The 21,074-nt window shown below is 66.5% G+C and overlaps 1 protein-coding gene across 1 annotated transcript in view; it reads right to left on the bottom strand.

The window, feature by feature from the left end:
- Positions 1 to 20,888, bottom strand: part of LOC141737207 (ryanodine receptor 1-like) — a 60,568-nt gene extending 39,680 nt beyond the window's left edge. Inside the window, 12 exon segments of the mRNA XM_074571849.1 lie at positions 3,118 to 3,359; positions 5,417 to 5,550; positions 6,394 to 6,512; positions 6,901 to 6,996; positions 7,886 to 8,021; positions 10,939 to 11,149; positions 13,300 to 13,421; positions 14,711 to 14,875; positions 17,034 to 17,190; positions 20,363 to 20,440; positions 20,550 to 20,643; positions 20,756 to 20,888. Of these exon segments, the coding sequence (XP_074427950.1) occupies positions 3,118 to 3,359; positions 5,417 to 5,550; positions 6,394 to 6,512; positions 6,901 to 6,996; positions 7,886 to 8,021; positions 10,939 to 11,149; positions 13,300 to 13,421; positions 14,711 to 14,875; positions 17,034 to 17,190; positions 20,363 to 20,440; positions 20,550 to 20,643; positions 20,756 to 20,804 (1,603 nt within the window). The 5' untranslated portion in view covers positions 20,805 to 20,888.
- Positions 20,889 to 21,074: the final 186 nt, after the last annotated feature.

Genomic DNA, 21,074 nt, shown 5'->3' with positions numbered 1-21,074 from the left:
AAGGGAGACGCCGGGGGACAGGGGACGCGGCAAGGGAGACGCCGGGGGACAGGGGACGCGGCAAGGGACACGATGGGGGACAGGGGACGCGGCAAGGGAGACGCCGGGGGACAGGGGACGCGGCAAGGGACACGATGGGGGACAGGGGACGCGACAAGGGAGACGCCGGGGGACAGGGGACGCGGCAAGGGACACGATGGGGGACAGGGGACGCGGCAAGGGAGACGCCGGGGGACAGGGGACGCAGCAAGGGAGACGCCGGGGGACAGGGGACGCGGCAAGGGACACGATGGGGGACAGGGGACGCGGCAAGGGACACGATGGGGGACAGGAGACGTGACAAGGGACATGATGGGGGACGTGAGACATGACAAGGGACACCGGGGGACAGGGGACATGACAAGGGACACAACAGGGGACGTGACAAGGGACACGACGGGGGACGTGACAAGGGACACGACGGGGGACGTGACAAGGGACACAATGGGGGACAGGGGACACACCAAGGGACACACCAGGGGACGTAGGACATGCCAAAGGACACACCAGGGGACAGGGGACATGCCAAGGGACACGCTGGGCGACAGGGGACATGCCAAGGGACGCGATGGGGGACAGGGGACGTGACAAGGGACACACTGGAGGACATGGGACACGCCAAGGGACACAATGGGGGATGTGGGACATGCCAAAGGACACGCCAGGGGACAGGGGACATGACAAGGGACATGCCGGGGGACAGGGGACACGGCAAGGGACACGATGGGGGACATAGGACACGTCAAGGGACACGCCAGGGGACAGGGGACGTGACAAGGGACACGATGGGGGACAGGGGACACGTCAAGGGACACACAAGGGACATGCCAAGGGACATGATGGGGGACACGATGGGGGACAGCGGATGTGCCAGGGAACATGGGATATGACAAGGGACACGCCGGGGGACAGGGGACACGCCAAGGGACACAGCGGGGAACACACGCACGGGGAGAAGCATGTAAAAGGAGAACCACACGCAAAGGACCACGCACGAGGAGAACCACAGGCACGAGGAGAACCACAGGCACGAGGAGAACCACACGTGAGGGTCTGTGCACAAGGAGAACCACGCACGAGGGTCTGCTCACGAGGAGAACCACATACAAAGGTCCATGCATGAGGAGAACCACATGTGAGGGTCCACGCACGAGGAGAACCACACACAAGGGTCCGTGCACGAGGAGAACCACACGCACGAGGAGAACCAAGTACGAGGAGAAACACACACAAGGGTCCACACACGAGGAGAACCACACACGAGAACCACACGCACGAGGAGAACCATGCGTACAAGGAGAACCACGTGTGAGGGTCCACGCACGAGGAGAACCACGCACGAGGAGAACCACAGGCACGAGGAGAACCACACACAAGGGTCCACACTCAAGGAGAACCACGCGCACGAGGAGAACCATGTGTACAAGGAGAACCACGTGTGAGGGTCCACGCACGAGGAGAACCACGCACGAGGGTCCATGCATGAGGAGAACCACACGCATGAGGAGAACCACACGCATGAGGAGAACCACGTACAAGGGTCCACACTCAAGGAGAACCACAGGCACGAGGAGAACCACGCGTACAAGGAGAACCACGTGTGAGGGTCCACGCACGAGGAGAACCACACGCAAGAGGAGAATCACGCATGAGCAGAACCACATGTGAGGGTCTGCGCACGAGGAGAACCACGCGCACAAGGAGAACCACGCACAAGGGTCCACACTCAAGGAGAACCACGCGCATGAGGAGAACCACACGCACGAGGAGAACCACACGCACGAGAAGAACCACGCACACGAGGAGAACCACGTGTGAGGGTCCACGCACGACGAGAACCACACGCACGAGGAGAACCACACGCACGAGGAGAACCACACACACGAGGAGAACCACGCACAAGGGTCCACACTCAAGGAGAACCACGCGCACGAGGAGAACCACACGCACGAGGAGAACCACACGCACGAGAAGAACCACGCACACGAGGAGAACCACGTGTGAGGGTCCACGCACGACGAGAACCACACGCACGAGGAGAACCACACGCACGAGGAGAACCACACACACGAGGAGAACCACGCACAAGGGTCCACACTCAAGGAGAACCACGCGCACGAGGAGAACCACACGCACGAGGAGAACCACACGCACGAGAAGAACCACGCACACGAGGAGAACCACGTGTGAGGGTCCACGCACGACGAGAACCACACGCACGAGGAGAACCACACGCACGAGGAGAACCACACACACGAGGAGAACCACGCACAAGGGTCCACACTCAAGGAGAACCACGCGCACGAGGAGAACCACGCGCACGAGGAGAACCACACGCACGAGGAGAACCACGTGTGAGGGTCCACGCACGAGGAGAACCACGCACGAGGAGAACCACGCACGAGGAGAACCACGCGCATGAGGAGAACCACACGCACGAGGAGAACCACACGCACGAGAAGAACCACGCACACGAGGAGAACCACGTGTGAGGGTCCACGCACGACGAGAACCACACGCACGAGGAGAACCACACGCACGAGGAGAACCACACGCACGAGGAGAACCACACTCAAGGAGAACCACGCACACGAGGAGAACCACGCGTACAAGGAGAACCACGTCTGAGGGCCCACGCACGAGGAGAACCACAGGCACGAGGAGAACCACGCACGAGGGTCCACACTCAAGGAGAACCATGCACACGAGGAGAACCACACACAAGGGTCCACACTCAAGGAGAACCACACGCACGAGGAGAACCACACACAAGGGTCCACACTCAAGGAGAACCACACGCACGAGGAGAACCACGTGTACGAGGAGAACCACGTGTACAAGGAGAACCACGTGTGAGGGTCCACACACGAGGAGAACCACGCACGAGAACCACACGCACGAGGGTCCATGCATGAGGAGAACCACACGCACGAGGAGAACCACACGCACGCGGAGAACCACACGCACGAGGAGAACCACACGCAAGGGTCCACACTCAAGGAGAACCACACGCATGAGGACAACCACAGGCACGAGGAGGAGGAGGAGGAGGAGGAGGAGGAGGAGCGGGGGCCGTACCTGTCCAGAGGTGGAGGCCGTCGAAGGCGAAGGAGCAGAGGTCGTCGCCGGCCCCGTTGCCCCCCCAGCCCTCGCCGCCCCCCGGGTAGGGGCTGTAGCCCCCCGCCGCCGCCCAGCCCACCCGCAGGTGGGTGCCCTGCGCCCCCAGGAAGGGCTGCGCCCGCTCCACCGCCACCTCGAAGTACCACTTGCTGTACTGCGTCGAGCCCTCGTGCGTCCCCAGGAAGACGTTGGGGCGCACGCTGCCATGGGGGGGGGGGGGACATGGGGGGAGGACAGGGGGTCAGGGCGGGGGACACAGCCCACCCCCCACCGGGGGCACCCCCAGAGCCCACAGGAGCAGCCCAAAAGCCCCAGGAGCACCCCCAGGTTCCTGCGAGAGCCCCGGGAACATCTCAAGGGCACCCAGGAGCACCCCAAGGTTCTCCAAGACCCCTCCCAAGACCACCAGGAGCACCCCAAGGTCCCTCCAAGACCCCCAGGAACATCTCAAGGTCCCCCAGGAGCACCCCAAGGTTCTCCAAGAGCCCCAGGAACATCTCAAGGTCCCCCAGGAGCACCCCAAGGTTCTCCAAGACCCCGCCCAAGACCCCCCAGGAGGACCCCAAGGGCACCCAGAGACCCCCTGAAGCCCCTCAAGACCCTCAGAAACAACCCAAAACCCCCAGGAGAAGCCCAAGGTCCCTCCAAGACCCCCAGGAACGTCTCAAGGTCCCCCAGGAGCACCCCAAGGTTCTCCAAGACCCCCAGGAACATCTCAAGGGCACCCAGGAGCACCCCAAGGTTCTCCAAGACCCCTCCCAAGACCACCAGGAGCACCCCAAGGGCACCCAGAGCCCACAGGAGCAGCCCAAAACCCCCAGGAGCACCCCAAGGTTCCTCCAAGAGCCCCAGGAACATCTCAAGGGCACCCAGAGACCCCCAGGAACATCTCAAGGTCCCCCAGGAGCACCCCAAGGTTCTCCAAGACCCCGCCCAAGACCCCCCAGGAGGACCCCAAGGGCACCCAGAGACCCCCTGAAGCCCCTCAAGACCCTCAGAAACAACCCAAAACCCCCAGGAGAAGCCCAAGGTCCCTCCAAGACCCCCAGGAACGTCTCAAGGTCCCCCAGGAGCACCCCAAGGTTCTCCAAGACCCCCAGGAACATCTCAAGGGCACCCAGGAGCACCCCAAGGTTCTCCAAGACCCCTCCCAAGACCACCAGGAGCACCCCAAGGGCACCCAGAGCCCACAGGAGCAGCCCAAAACCCCCAGGAGCACCCCAAGGTTCCTCCAAGAGCCCCAGGAACATCTCAAGGGCACCCAGAGACCCCCAGGAACATCTCAAGGTCCCCCAGGAGCACCCCAAGGTTCTCCAAGACCCCTCCCAAGACCCCCAGGAGCACCCCAAGGGCACCCAGTGACCCCCAGCAGCCACTCCAGACCCCCAGGAGCACCCCAAGGTTCCTCCAAGACCCCCAGGAACATCTCAAGGTCCTCCAGGAGCACCCCAAGGTTCTCCAAGACCCCTCCCAAGACCCCCAGGAGCACCCCAAGGGCACCCAGTGACCCCCAGCAGCCACTCCAGACCCCCAGGAGCACCCCAAGGTCCCTCCAAGAGCCCCAGGAACATCTCAAGGGCACCCAGGAGCACCCCAAGGTTCTCCAAGACCCCTCCCAAGACCACCAGGAGCACCCCAAGGGCACCCAGAGACGTCCAGGAGCCCCTCAAGACCCCCAGGAGCACCCCAAGGTCCCTCCAAGAGCCCCAGGAACATCTCAAGGTCCTCCAGGAGCACCCCAAGGTTCTCCAAGACCACTCCCAAGACCCCCAGAAGGACCTCAAGAGCACCCAGAGACGCCCAGGAGCACCCCAAAACCCCCAGGAGCACCCCAAGGTCCCTCCAAGAGCCCCAGGAACATCTCAAGGTCCCCCAGGAGCACCCCAAGGGCACCCAGAGACGCCCAGGAGCCCCTCAAGACCCCCAGGAGCACCCCAAGGTCCCTCCAAGAGCCCCGGGAACATCTCAAGGTCCCCCAGGAGCACCCCAAGGTTCTCCAAGACCCCTCCCAAGACCCCCAGGAGGACCCCAAGGGCACCCAGAGACCCCCTGGAGCCCCTCAAGACCCTCAGGAGCACCCCAAGGTCCCTCCAAGACCCCCAAGAGCACCACAGGGACCTCCAAGAGCCCTCCAAGACCCCCAGGAACATCTCAAGGTGCCCCAGGGGGACCCCAACGCCCTCCACGCCCTCCCAGGACCCCCCCTTCCCCCCAAGGGAGCGCCCTATGGACCACCCCACCCCGTCCCGCCCCACACCTGGTGACGTAGTTGACCAGCCCGGTCTGGAGCAGAAGGTCCCGGCGGGGCAGGAGGTTCTCGGTGATGAGGTTCTGGTTGGAGCGAACGGCCACCGCGTTGCAGACGCAGAGGGAGCAGAGGACGTCCAGCACCTGGGGGGGGGGGGACACACGGACACGGCTGGGACACGCCCCAACAGGCGTCTGCGCGCCCCATGGCCTGCAGGTGACCACCCCCACCCCCCCCAACCACGCCCACATGAAGGTTCTCCAGCCCCATACGAAGGTTCTCCAACCCCCATACGAAGGTTCTCCAACCCCATATGAAGGTCTCCAGCCTCATATGAAGGTTCTCCAACCCCCATGCAAGGTTCTCTAGCCCCATATGAAGATCCACAGCCCCCCTGCAAGGTTCTCCAGCCCCATATGAAGGTTCTCCAACCCTATACGAAGATCTTCAGCCCCATATGAAGGTTCTCCAACCCCCATCCAATGTTCTCCAGCCCCATATGAAGGTCCCCAGCCCCCATGCAAGGTTCTCCAGCCCCATATGAAGGTTCTCCAAGCCCATATGAAGGTTCTCCAACCCCATACGAAGATCTCCAGACCCATATGAAGGTTCTCCAACCCCATATAAAGGTTCTCCAACCCCATATGAAGGTCTCCAGCCTCATATGAAGGTTCTCCAACCCCCATATGAAGATCTCCAGCCTCATATGAAGGTTCTCCAACCCCCATGCAAGGTTCTTCAGCCCCATATGAAGGTTCTCCAACCCCCATCCAACGTTCTCCAGCCCCATATGAAGGTCCCCAGCCGCCATGCAAGGTTCTCCAGCCCCATATGAAGGTCTCCAGCCCCATATAAAGGTTCTCCAACCCCCATGCGAGGTTCTCCAGCCCCATATGAAGGTCCCAGCCCCCATAGGAAGGTTCTCCAACCCCATATGAAGGTTCTCCAACCGCCCCCCGGAGGTGACCACCCCCCAGCCCCCCGACCTTGTGGTTGCGGCCGTGCTTGTCCAGGAGGGAGATGATGGACTTGATGTGGTTCTCCTGGATGATGTTGAGGACCTCGGGGCTCTCGATGAGGACGCAGTAGAGCACCTCCAGGATGCCTGCGGAGCCCCAGCCCCACAGCGGGGTCCTCAGCCCCATAGCGGGGTCCTCGGACCCCTCGCGAAGGATCTCCGAGCCCATAGGAAGGTTCTCAGATCCATACAAGGTTCTCCAGCCCCATATGAAGGTTCTCCAACCCCCATGCAAGGTTCTCCAGCCCCATATGAAGGTTCCCAGCCCCACAGAAAGGTTCTCCAGCCCCACATGAAGGTTCCTCAACCCCCATATGAAGGTTCTCCAGCCCCATACAAAGATCTCCAGCCCCACAGAAAAGTTCTCCAGCCCCATATGAAGGTCCTCAGCCCCCATGCGAGGTTCTCCAGCCCCGTAAGAAGGTCCCCAGCCCCACACGCGGCCCCCTCAGCCCCACACGCGGCCCCCACTGACCCGAGGAGGCCTCCAGCCGGTCCAGCTTGCTGACCAGCCAGTCCAGGTTGGTGGAGAAGAGGGCACAGTTGGCACGGTTCCCCCGGATCAGCGAGGCTGGGGGGCACGGAAGGGGTCAGGTCTGCTGCCCCACAGCCCCACATCCTGTCCCACAGCCCCCCCATATTGCCCCACAGACCCCCAGCAGCCTCCCATGCGCCCACCCAACTGCTCAGAGAGCCGGTTCAAATCCCGCTCCGCGGCTCCTATCCCACCTCGTAGCCCCACAGCCTGCCCCACAGCCCCCCATATTGCCCTATAGCTCCCCATATTGCCCCACAGACCCACATATTGCCCCACAGACCCCCAGCGGCCTCCCATGCGCCCACCCAGCTGCTCAGAGAGCCGGTTCAAATCCCGCTCCGCGGCTCCTATCCCACCTCGTACCATCCCACAGCCTGCCCCACAGACCCCTATCCTGCCCCACAGACCCCTATCCCGCCCCACAGACCCCTACCCTGCCCCATAGACCCCTACCCTGCCCCATAGACCCCCCCAACTGCTCAGACAGATGGTTCAAATCTCGCTCCGGGGCTCCTATTCCACCTCGTACCATCCCACAGCCTGCCCCACAGACCCCTATCCCGCCCCACAGACCCCTATCCCGCCCCACAGACCCCTACCCTGCCCCATAGACCCCCCCAGTTGCTCAGAGAGCTGGTTCAAATCCCCCTCCGCGGCTCCTATCCCACCTCGTAGCCCCACAGCCTGCCCCACAGCCCCACAACCTGCTCCATAGCCCCCTATCCCACCCCACAGACCCCGATCCTGCCCCACAGACCCCCGTATTGCCCCACTGACCCCCAGCAGCCTCCCATGCATGCACCCAGCTGCTCAGAAAGCCGGTTCAAATCCCGCTCCGGGGCTCCTATCCCACCTCGTAGCCCCCCCAGCCTGCCCCACAACCTGCCCCACATCCCCCCCCGGCAGCCCCCCAAGTGCCCACCCAGCAGCTCGTAGAGCAGGTTGACGATCTTCTTCCAGGAGGCGGCCGCCTCCTCCCCGGCGAACTCGGCGAAGTGGGCGGCCGTGCTGTACACGTTGAGGCGGTCGATGCAGTTCAGCACCAGCGTGATCATGCCCTGTGGGGCGCCGTGGGGCAGGGGGTCGGGGGGGGTCACTCTGTGTCCCGTCCCCCCCCCCCCATCCCAGCCCCACGGCCAGCTCCGCGCAGCCCCGCGCGAACACCCCCAGTCCCACCACCGGCAGACCTCCAGCCCCGGGAGCGCCCCCCCCGCCCCAATCCACCCCCCAAGTCTCCAGCCCCACAACTTGCCCCCCCCCCTCCCCAGCCCCACATGCTCCCCACAAGCCCCGGGGCGGGGGGGGGGGGAGTCCCCACCTCCCGCTGGAAGAGGCTTTGGTGACACCCCCCCCGCCTGCCCCACAAGTATCCCTGCATCCCGCGTCCCCACGAGCATCCTTCATCCCCAGCCCCACAGCTGTCCCCCCCCCGGCCCCATAGCGGCCCCCATCGAGCCCCACAGCCCCCTGGGGGTCCCGGGGGGGTCCCCACCTCCTGCTGGAAGAGGCTTTGGTGACACACCCCCCCAGCCCCACAAGCATCCTTCATCCCCATGAGCATCCTTCACCCCCAGCCCCACAGCTCCCCCCCCACGCCCCCCCAGCCCCATAGCGTGTCCCCCCCCAGCCCCACAGCCCCCTGGGGGTCCCAACCTCCTGCTGGAAGAGGTTCTGGCCACCCCCCAACCCCAGGAACACCCCCCAACCCCACGAGCATCCTTCACCCCCAGCCCCACAGCTCTCCCCCCACGCCCCCCCAGCCCCATAGCGTGTCCCCCCCCCCCCCAGCCCCACAGCCCCCTGGGGGTGCCGGGGGGGTCCCCACCTCCTGCTGGAAGAGGCTTTGGTGACCCCCCCCCCAACCCCAGGAGCATCCTTCATCCACAGGACCATCCCTGCATCCCCACGAGCATCCTTTATCCCCAGCCCCACAGCTCCCCCCCCACGCCCCCCCAGCCCCATAGCGTGTCCCCCCCAGCCCCACAGCCCCATGGGGGTCCCGGACCCCCCCCACACCTCCTGCTGGAAGTGATTCTGGACGCCCCCCAACCCCAGGAACACCCCCCAGCCCCACGAGCATCCTTCATCCCCACGAGCATCCTTCATCCCCAGCCCCACAGCTCCCCCCCCACGCCCCCCCAGCCCCATAGCGTGTCCCCCCCCAGCCCCACAGCCCCATGGGAGTCCCGGGGGGGTCCAGAACCGCCCCCCACCTCCTGCTGGAAGTGATTCTGGACGCCCCCCAACCCCAGGAACACCCCCCAACCCCACGAGCATCCTTCATCCCCACGAGCATCCTTCACCCCCAGCCCCACAGCTCCCCCCCCACGCCCCCCCAGCCCCATAGCGTGTCCCCCCACAGCCCCCTGGGGGTCCCAACCTCCTGCTGGAAGAGGTTCTGGCCACCCCCCAACCCCAGGAACACCCCCCAACCCCACGAGCATCCTTCACCCCCAGCCCCACAGCTCCCCCCCCACGCCCCCCCAGCCCCATAGCGTGTCCCCCCCCCAGCCCCACAGCCCCATGGGGGTCCCGGGGGGGTCCAGAACCGCCCCCCACCTCCTGCTGGAAGTAATTCTGGACGCCCCCCAACCCCAGGAACACCCCCCAACCCCACGAGCATCCTTCACCCCCAGCCCCACAGCTCTCCCCCCACGCCCCCCCAGCCCCATAGCGTGTCCCCCCCCCCCCCAGCCCCACAGCCCCCTGGGGGTGCCGGGGGGGTCCCCACCTCCTGCTGGAAGAGGCTTTGGTGACCCCCCCCAGCCCCAGGAGCATCCTTCATCCCCACGAGCATCCTTCATCCCCAGCCCCACAGCTCCCCCCCCACGCCCCCCCAGCCCCATAGCGTCTCCCCCCCCAGCCCCACAGCCCCCTGGGGGTCCCGGGGGGGTCCAGAACCGCCCCCCACCACCTGCTAGAAGGGATTCTGGCCTCTCCCCAGCCCCACGAGCATCCTTCATCCCCACGAGCATCCTTCATCCCCAGCCCCACAGCTCCCCCCCTACGCCCCCCCAGCCCCATAGCGTGTCCCCCCCCAGCCCCACAGCCCCATGGGAGTCCCGGGGGGGTCCAGAACCGCCCCCTACCTCCTGCTGGAAGTAATTCTGGACGCCCCCCAACCCCAGGAACACCCTCCAACCCCACGAGCATCCTTCACCCCCAGCCCCACAGCTCCCCCCCTACGCCCCCCCAGCCCCATAGCGTGTCCCCCCCCCAGCCCCACAGCCCCATGGGGGTGCCGGGGGGGTCCCCACCTCCTGCTGGAAGAGGCTTTGGTGACCCCCCCCCCAACCCCAGGAGCATCCTTCATCCACAGGAGCATCCCTGCATCCCCACGAGCATCCTTCACCCCCAGCCCCACAGCTCCCCCCCCACGCCCCCCCAGCCCCATAGCGTGTCCCCCCCCCCCCAGCCCCATGGGGGTCCCGGGGGGGTCCAGAACTGCCCCCCACCACCTGATGGAAGGGATTCTGGCCTCCCCCCAGCCCCACGAGCATCCTTCATCCCCACGAGCATCCTTCACCCCCAGCCCCACAGCTCCCCCCCCACGCCCCCCCAGCCCCATAGCGTGTCCCCCCCAGCCCCACAGCCCCATGGGGGTCCCGGACCCCCCCCCCACCTCCTGCTGGAAGTGATTCTGGACGCCCCCCAACCCCAGGAACACCCCCCAACCCCACGAGCATCCTTCACCCCCAGCCCCACAGCTCCCCCCCCAACCCCCCAGCCCCATAGCGTGTCCCCCCCAGCCCCACAGCCCCCTGGGGGTGCCGGGGGGGTCCCCACCTCCTGCTGGAAGAGGCTTTGGTGACCCCCCCCAGCCCCAGGAGCATCCTTCATCCCCACGAGCATCCCTGCATCCCCACGAGCATCCTTCATCCCCAGCCCCACAGCTCTCCCCCCACGCCCCCCCAGCCCCATAGCGTGTCCCCCCCCAGCCCCACAGCCCCCTGGGGGTGCCGGGGGGGTGCCCACCTCCTGCTGGAAGAGGTTCTGGCGGGCGCGCAGGGCCCGCAGCCAGCCCTGCCGGCGGTCGTGGCGCAGGTCGGGGGGGGGCGGCTGGAAGTAGCCGATGAGGTCCTGCAGGCTGAGGATGACGGCGGCGATGGGGAGGGCCGGGGGGGCGGCGGGGGGGGGCGACCCCCCCCCACGGCCCCCCCCGCGCCCGCTCAGCCCGTCCAGGCTCCTATGGGGCAGAGTTGGGGGTGGGGGGGGAAGAGGGTCAGACGCTTCCCCCAGCCCCATAAGTACCCCCCCCCCCCCAAGGGGTCCCAAAAACACCACCCCCCCCCCCCCCCCAAAAAGGGTTCCTATGGCCCCCCCGGGGGGACACGGAGGGTCAGACCCACCCCCCCACACCGCCCCCCGGCCCCATAACCTCCCCCAGCCCCATAACCCCCGCCAAGGGGTCCCTATGGCCACCCCCAGCCCCATAACTCCCCCCCAAATGGTCCCTACGGCCCCCCCCAGCCCCATAACCCCCCCCAAAGTGTTCCTATAGACCCCCCCCAAATGGTCCCTATGGCCCCCCCCAGCCCCATAACTCCCCCCCAAATGGTCCCTATGGCCCCCCCCAGCCCCATAACTCCCCTCCAAATGGTCCCTATGGCCCCCCCAGCCCCATAACCCCCCCCAAAGTGTTCCTATAGCCCCCCCACAAATGGTCCCTATGGCCCCCCCCAGCCCCATAACTCCCCCCCAAATGGTCCCTATGGCCCCCCTCAGCCCCATAACTCCCCTCCAAATGGTCCCTATGGCCCCCCCAGCCCCATAACCCCCCCCAAAGTGTTCCTATAGCCCCCCCACAAATGGTCCCTATGGCCCCCCCCAGCCCCATAACTCCCCCCCCAAGGGGTCCCTATAGCTCGCCAGCCCCATAACTCCCCCCCAAATGGTCCCTATGGCCACCCCCAGCCCCATAACCCCCACCAAGGGCTCCCTATGGCCCCCCCCAGCCCCATAACCCCCAACAAGGGGTCCCTATGGCCCCCCCCAGCCCCATAACTCCCCCCCAAATGGTCCCTATGGCCACCCCCAGCCCCATAACCCCCCCCAAGGGCTCCCTATGGCCCCCCCCAGCCCCATAACTCCCCCCCAAATGGTCCCTATGGCCACCCCCAGCCCCATAACCCCCCCCAAAGTGTTCCTATAGCCCCCCCACAAATGGTCCCTATAGCCCCCCAGCCCCATAACTCCCCCCCAATGGGTCCCTATAGGCCCCCCAGCCCCATAACTCCCCCCCAAATGGTCCCTATAACCCCCCCCAGCCCCATAACTCCCCCCCAAATGGTCCCTATGCCCCCCCCCAGCCCCATAACCCCCACCCAGGGGTCCCTATGGCCCCCCCAGCCCCATAACTCCCCCCCAAATGGTCCCTATGGCCACCCCCAGCCCCATAACTCCCCCCCAAATGGTCCCTATAGCCCCCCCCCAAATGGTCCCTATAGCCCCCCAGCCCCATAACTCCCCCCCAGATGGTCCCTATACGCCCCCCCAGCCCCATAACTCCCCCCCAAGGGGTCCCTATAGCCCCCCCCAGCCCCATAACCCCCCCCAAAGTGTTCCTATAGCCCCCCCACAAATGGTCCCTATAGCCCCCCAGCCCCATAACTCCCCCCCAAGGGGTCCCTATAGGCCCCCCAGCCCCATAACTCCCCCCCAAATGGTCCCTATAACCCCCCCCAGCCCCATAACTCCCCTCCAAATGGTCCCTATGCCCCCCCCCAGCCCCATAACCCCCACCCAGGGGTCCCTATGGCCCCCCCCAGCCCCATAACTCCCCCCCAAATGGTCCCTATGGCCACCCCCAGCCCCATAGCCCCCACCAAGGGGTCCCTATAACCCCCCCCCGGCCCCATAACTCCCGCTCAAGGGGTCCCTATAACCCCCCCCCCCAGCCCCATAGCCCCCCCCAGCCCCATAGATCCCCACACACACACCCCTGATGAAGTACCCAGCCGTGCTATAGGCCATCCCCAGCCCCACACGCCCCATACCGCCCTATAGCTCCCATACCCCCCCTATTCCCCCATCCCCCCCCAGCCCCATAGATCCCCCCCACACACACACCTGATGAAGCGCCCGTAGAGCCCGGCCGTGCTACAGACCAGCCCCAGCCCCACACCCCCCATATCCCCCCATACCCCCCAGCCCCATAGATCCCCCCCAGCCCCATAGATCCCCCCCCAGCCCCATAGATCCCCCCCACACACACACTTGATGAAGCGCCCGTAGAGCCCGGCCGTGCTACAGACCAGCCCCAGCCCCACACCCCCCATATCCCCCCATACCCCCCGTGCCCCCCATTCCCCCCCAGCCCCATAGATCGGCCCACACCTGATGAAGTGCCCGTAGAGCCCGGCCGTGCTATAGACCATCCTGGCCGCCTGCGACTCCTGGTGCTGGCAGCGGGTGAGGGACAAAGCGTCGTCCATGTGTCCCTCCTGGTGCAGGATGGCCTTTGGGAGGGGGGAAAAAACGGGACCCACAAGTTGGGGGTCAGCGGACGGGGAGGACACACCCCACAGAACCCCTGGCGACGCCCCACGGAGCCCCTGGAGACTCCCTGGAGCTTCTTCCCCAAAGAAGCTCCAAAGACCCCCCCTGGAGATGCCCCACAGAGCCCCGGAGACGCCCCAGTGACTCTCAGCGACCCCCCCCGCCCCGAGACCCCCCAGCGACCCCAAAACCTTCAAAAATGGCCCAAAAGACCCCCTGGAGACACCCCCGTGCCTCTCAGAGACCCCCCCAGAGACCCCAGAACCCCCAAAGATGCCCCCCAGACCCCCTGGAGATGCCCTGGGGTCTCTCAGAGACCCCCCCCCGAGACCCCCAACAACCCCAAAACTCTCAAAGGTGCCCCACAAACCCCCAGAGATGCCCCACAGACCCCCTGGAGACCCCCTGGTGCCTCTCAGAGACCCCTCAGAGACCCCAGAACCCCCTGGAGATGCTCCACAGACCCACAGGAGATGCCCCCCCAGACCCCCTGGAGACCCCCTGGTGCCCCAGCGACCCCACAGACCCCCAGAGATGCTCCACAAACCCCCAGAGATGCCCCCCAGACCCCCAGGAGACACCCCGGTGCCTCTCAGAGACCCCCAGAGACCCCAGAACCCCCAGAGATGCCCCACAAAGCCCCAGGAGATGCCCCCCAGACCCCCAGGAGACACCCCGGTGCCTCTCAGAGACCCCCCAGAGACCCCAGAACCCCCAGAGGTGCCCCCCAGACCCCCTGGAGATGCCCCACAGACCCCCTGGAGACCCCCTGGTGCCCCAGCGACCCCACAGACCCCCTGGAGATGCTCCACAAACCCCCAGGAGATGCCCCCCAGACCCCCTGGAGACACCCCAGTGCCTCTCAGAGACCCCCAGAGACCCCAGAACCCCCTGGAGATGCCCCACAGACCCCCAGGAGATGCCCCCCAGACCCCCTGGAGACCCCCTGGTGCCTCTCAGAGACCCCCCAGAGACCCCAGAACCCCCAGAGGTGCCCCCCAGACCCCCTGGAGATGCCCCACAGACCCCCTGGAGATCCCCTGGTGCCCCAGCGACCCCACAGACCCCCAGAGATGCTCCACAAACCCCCAGAGATGCCCCCCAGACCCCCTGGAGACACCCCGGTGCCTCTCAGAGACCCCCAGAGACCCCAGAACCCCCAAAGATGCCCCACAGACCCCCTGGAGATGTCCCCCAGACCCCCTGGAGACGCCCCGGTGTGTGTGTCGTCCCCCCCCGAGCCCCCCACCTTCCTCTTGAGCAGCCCCAGGCGCAGGGCCTTGGTGTCGGCGGCGGCGTAGGTGAGCCAGAGCCCGCTGGCCACGTGCTGCACGAAGCAGAGGGACTCCCCGTACTTGATCTCGGGGGTCCCCATCCCCTCCACGTCCCGCTTGGCCACCACCTCCAGCTTCTCCTGCGGGGACGGGGACGGGGCACCCCGTCAGGGGACAGCGGGGACCCCCAAAGGGGACGGGGAGGCGTAAAGGGACTGAGGTGGGGACAGGGGTGGAGATGGGGACCCGCGCGGGGACAGAAATGGGGACCGGGATGGAGATGGGGACAAGAACGGGGACAGGGATGGGGACAAGGACACCCAGGGGATCAGGGATGGGGACAGGGATGGAGATGGGGGACAGGGACACCCAGGGGGACTGGGATGGGGACAGGGATGGAGATGGGGACCCACGGGGGGACATAAATGGGGACCGGGACCCAAATGGGGACAAGAACGGGGACAGGGATGGAGATGGGGACGCCAGTGGGGACAGGGATGGGGACAAGGACCCACATGGGGACATAGATGAGGACAGGGACACCCAGAGGGAACTGGGATGGGGACAGGGATGGAGATGGGGACCCGCATGGGGACAGGGATGGGGACGGGGACCCACAGGGGGACGGGGATGGGGACAAGGATGGAGATGGGGACCCACGTGGGGACATAAATGGGGACAGGGACACCCAGGGGGGACTGGGATGGGGACAAGGCTGGAGATGGGGACCCGGGTGGGGACGTAGATGGGGACAGAGACCTGCAGGGGGACCGGGATGGGGACAGGGACCCCCAGGGGGACAGGGATGGGGACAAGGATGGAGATGGGGACCCACATGGGGACATAAATGGGGACCGGGACCCAAATGGGGACAAGAACGGGGACAGGGATGGAGATGGGGACCCCAGTGGGGACAGGGATGGGGATGGGGACCCACAGGGGGACAGGGATGGGGACGGAGACCCCAGTGGGGACAGGGATGGGGACCAGCATCAGGTTGGGACGGGGACAGGGACTGACGTGGGGATGAGCACCGGGGTGGGGACCCGAACGGGGACAGGACCAGGACGGGGACGGGAATGGGACCAGGACGGGGAGCGGGACTGGGATGGGACCAGGATGGGGACAGGGATGGGACCAGAATGGGGACCAGGAAGGGGATGGGGACAGGGATGGGACCAGGACGCGGACTGGGATGTGGGATGGGGACAGGAATGGGACCAGGATGAGGATTGGGACTGGGATGCGGGATGGGGACAGGGATAGGACCACGATGGGGACCAAGATGGGGACTGGGATGGGACTGGGACTGGGATGGGGACAGCGATGGGACCAAGATGGGGACTGGGATGTGGGATGGGGACAGGAATGGGACCAGGATGGGGACTGGGACTGAGATGCGGGATGGGGACAGGGATAGGACCACGATGGGGACCAGGAAGGGGATGGGGACAGGGATGGGACCAGGATGGGGACAGGGATGGGACTGGGACTGGGATGGGGACAGGGATGGGACCAGGATGGGGACTGGGACAGGGATGCAGGATGGGGACAGGGATGGGACCAGAATGGGGACCAAGATGAGGACTGGGATGGGACTGGGATGGGGACTGGGATGTGGGATGGGGACAGGGTTAGGACCAGGATGGGGACTGGGACTGGGATGTGGGATGGGAACAGGGTTAGGACCAGGATGGGGACCAGGAAGGGGATGGGGACAGGGATGGGGACAGAACAGTGACTGGGATGCGGGATGGGGACAGGGATGGGACCAGGATGGGGACTGGGATTGGGATGCGGGATGGAGACAGGGATAGGACCAGCATGGGGACAGGGATGGGACTGGGACGGGGACAGGGATGGGACCACGATGGGGACTGGGATGTGGGATGGGGACAGGGATGGGACCAGCATAGGGACCAGGATGGGGACAGGGATGGGACCGGGACGGGGACTGGGATGGGACCGGGACGGGGACTGGGATGGGACTGGGACGGGGACTGGGATGGGACTGAGACTGGGATGGGGACAGGGATGGGACCAGCATGGGGACAGGGATGGGACTGGGACTGGGATGGGGACAGGGATGGGACCAGCATGGGGACCGGGATGCAGATGGGGACAGGACCAGGGACCGGGACAGAGACGGCACCAGGATGGAGACCCCAAAAGGGGCCAGAACAGGGACCGCCACCACCCCACCACCCAGGACCCCCCCACGGCCGAGCCACCCCATCCCTTGGGGAGACCCCCCGCGCCCCCCAAGGCCCACGGCGGCCGGAGCGTCCCCGTCCCCACCTTGGAGGCGCGGAAGCAGAAGGCGGACGCGCGGGTGTTGGCGGCGGCCGCCTCCACCACGGCCAGGCCCTTGTCCTCCGTCAGCGCCAGGTAGCGCCCCGTGGTGACGTGGCGCAGGCGGAAGGGCTGGCCCCACTTCAGGTGGCTCCCGCTCCAGCTGGAAGAGGGACACGCGCCTGTGACGTGTCACAGCCAGGGGCTGGGGGACGCGGGGATGGGCGACGGGGACACGGGGGACCCAGCTGGGGACGGGGACGCAGGGAGACCAGGGATGGGGCTGGGGACACGGGGATGGGTGACGGGGACGTGGGGACATGGAGGACACGGGGTGGGAACACTGGGATGGGTCATGGGGACGTGAGGACACCGGGTGGGGACACAGGGATGGGTGACAGGGATGTGGGGACATGGGATGGGGATGCGGGGATGGGTGACAGGGACGTGGGGACACCAGGGATGGAGCTGGGGATGCGGGGATGGGTCATGGGGAAGTGGGGACACGGGGATGGGCGATGGGGACATGGGGACACCAGGGATGGAGCTGGGGACACAAGGATGGGTCACAAGGACGTGGGGACATGGGATGGGGACACAGGGATGGGTGACAGGGACATGGGGAGACCAGCGATGGAGCTGGAGACACAGGGATGGGTCACAAGGACGTGGGGACATGAAGGACAAGGGGTGGGGACACTGGGATGGGTCATGGGGACATGAGGACACCGGGTGGGGACACGGGGATGGGTGACAGGGACACGGGGACACCAGGGATGGAGCTGGGGACACAGGAATGGATCACAAGGACGTGGGGACATGAAGGACAAGGGGTGGGGACACTGGGATGGGTCATGACGACGTGAGGACACCGGGTGGGGACACAGGGATGGGTGACAGGGACGTGGGGACATGGGATGGGTGATGAGGACATGGGGACACCAGGGATGGAGCTGGGGACATGGGGATGGGTCACAAGGATGTGGGGACATGGGATGGGGACACCGGGACATGTCCCCAGGACACAGGGATGGGTCATGGGGACGTGGGGACACAGGGTGGGGACACGGGGATGGGTGACGGGTACATGGGGACACCAGGGATGGAGCTAGGGACGCGGGGATGGGTGACGGGGACGTGGGGACACAGGGTGGGGACGCGGGGATGGGTGACGGGGACGTGGGGAGATGGAGGACAAGGGGTGGGGACACTGGGATGGGTCATGGGGACGTGAGGACACCAAGTGGGGACACAGGGATGGGTGACAGGGACACAGGGACACCAGGGATAGAGCTGGGGACACAGGGATGGGTCATGGGGACGTGGGGACACAGAGTGGGGACACAGGGACGAGTGACGGGGACATGGGGACACCAGGGATGGAGCTGGGGACACAGGGATGGATCACGGGGATGTGGGGACACTGGGGACACAGGGTGGGGACATGGGGATGGGCGATGGGGACATAGGGGAGGCAGCTGGGGATGTGTCATGGGGACAAGGGGACAGAGGTGGGGACACTTTGATGGGTGACGGGGACACGAGGACACCAGGGATGGGGCTGGGGACGTGGGGATGGGTGACGGGGACGCGGGGACACTGGGGACCGAGGGTGGGGACATGGGGTTAGGCGATGGGGACGTGGGGGACGCAGCTGGGGATGGGTCATGGGGACACGGGGACAGAGGGTGGGGACACTGGGATGGGTGACGGGGACATGGGGACACCAGGGATGGAGCTGGGGACGCGGGGATGGGTCATGGGGACGTGGGGACATGGAGGACACAGGATGGGGACACAGGGATGGGTGATGAGGACATGGGGACACCAGGGATGGGGCTGGGGACGCGGGGATGGGTCACAAGGACGTGGGGACATGGGATGGGGACAGAGGGACATGTCCCCAGGACACAGGGATGGGTCATGGGGACGTGGGGACACAGGGTGGGGACACGGGGATGGGTGACAGGGACATGGGGTCACCAGGGATGGAGCTGGGGACGCGGGGATGGGTGACGGGGACGTGGGGACACAGGGTGGGGACCCGGGGACACCAGGGGTGGGGCTGGGGACGCGGGAATGGGTCACGGGGACGTGGGGACATGGAGGACACAGGATGGGGACACAGGGATGGGTGACAGGGACATGGGGACACCAGGGATGGGGCTGGGGACGCGGGGATGGGTCACGGGGACGTGGGGACATGGAGGACACAGGATGGGGACACAGGGATGGGTGATGAGGACACGGGGACACCGGGGATGGGGCTGGGGACGCAGGGATGGGTCACAAGGACATGGGGACATGGGATGGGGACACAGGGACATGTCCCCAGGACACAGGAATGGGTCATGGGGACGTGGGGACACGGGGATGGGTGACAGGGACATGGGGACACCAGGGATGGGGCTGGGGATGTGGGGATGGGTGACGGGGACGTGGGGACACAGGGTGGGGACACGGGGATAGGTGACGTGGACACGGGGACACCAGGGGTGGGGCTGGGGACGCGGGAATGGGTCACGGGGACGCGGGGACACTGGGGACACAGGGTGGGGACATGGGGTTAGGCGATGGGGACGTGGGGGACGCAGATGGGGATGGGTCATGGGGACAAGGGGACAGAGGGTGGGGACACTGGGATGGGTGACGGGGACACGAGGACACCAGGGATGGGGCTGGGGACGCGGGAATGGGTCATGGGGACGTGGGGACGCTGGGGAGAGAGGGTGGGGACACTGGGATGGGTCACAGGGATGTGGGGACATGGGATGGGGACACAGGGACATGTCCCCAGGACACAGGAATGGGTCATGGGAATGTGGGGACACAGGGTGGGGACACAGGGATGGGTGACAGGGACATGGGGACACCAGGGATGGGGCTGGGGACGCGGGGATGGGTCACAAGGATGTGGGGACATGGGATGGGGACAGAGGGACACATCCCCAGGACACAGGGATGGGTCATGGGGATGTGGGGACACAGGGTGGGGACACGGGGATGGGTGACGGGGACATGGGGTCACCAGGGATGGAGCTGGGGACGCGGGGATGGGTCACGGGGACGGGTCACGGGGACGTGGGGACACTGGGGACACAGGGACGGGTCACAGGGACATGGGGGACACTTGGGGACAGCGGGTGGGGACACAGGGATGGGTGACGGGGACACCAGGGGTGAAGCTGGGGACGCGGGGATGGGTGACGGGGACGCGGGGACAGAGGGTGGGGACGCGGGGACGGGTGACGGCGCCACGGGGGGAGGGGGTGGCGGTGGCGCCACGGGGGAGGTGACGGTGACGCGAGGGGACACCCCCCCCCCCCCCCCCGTACCTGATGCGCAGGGGCTCCAGGCGCCAGAGGGACCTGGCGTGGGCGCAGACGGCTCCCCCCTCGTAGCTCACCACGCTGCTGCGGGGACACGCACGCACGGGGCGGGGGTGGTTGGGGACACCCCAGGGGGTGTCACCCCCCCCCCAAAAAGGCAGTGTGTCCCCCCCCACCCCACACACACACACACCTCCGCTCCTCCCCCTGCTCCGGCGCCGAGGGGGTCAAACACTCGTCCATGTGGCCGTGGAAGAGGCGCAGGACGTGGCCGCCCGTCACGTAACCTGGGGGCGTCGAGGTGTCGTAGGGGTCGGGGGTGGGGGGGGGGGGACACACACACAACACACACACCCCCCCCCCAACAGCCCCCTCACGCTTTGTCGCCTCGTCACCCACCTTCCTCCGAGCCCGAGCAGATGGGGTTCATGTTCCAGAGGGTTTGCATGAAGGAGGCGTCGGCCTGCAGCTCCCCGCTGGCCGTCGAGAGGTGCTGGGGGGGCACCGGGGGGGGGGGGGACACGACACACACGAGGGGACACACGAGGGGACACACGAGGGGACACACACGGACACGGCGGGGGCGGGAGCGGGGCGCGGCCGCCATGAGGCGGGCGGCTCCTCGTGCGCGCGCACGTGACCCTCCCGCGCAAGCGCGCACGTGACCCTCCCGCGCAAGCGCACACGAGACCCTCCCGCGCGCGCGGACGCACGCACG

The sequence above is a fragment of the Larus michahellis genome, unplaced genomic scaffold, assembly GCF_964199755.1.
Source record: "Larus michahellis unplaced genomic scaffold, bLarMic1.1 SCAFFOLD_391, whole genome shotgun sequence".
Taxonomy (NCBI): domain Eukaryota; kingdom Metazoa; phylum Chordata; class Aves; order Charadriiformes; family Laridae; genus Larus; species Larus michahellis.
The sequence above is the reverse complement of the archived record's forward strand: the minus strand, read 5'-3'. Positions and strand labels throughout refer to the sequence as shown.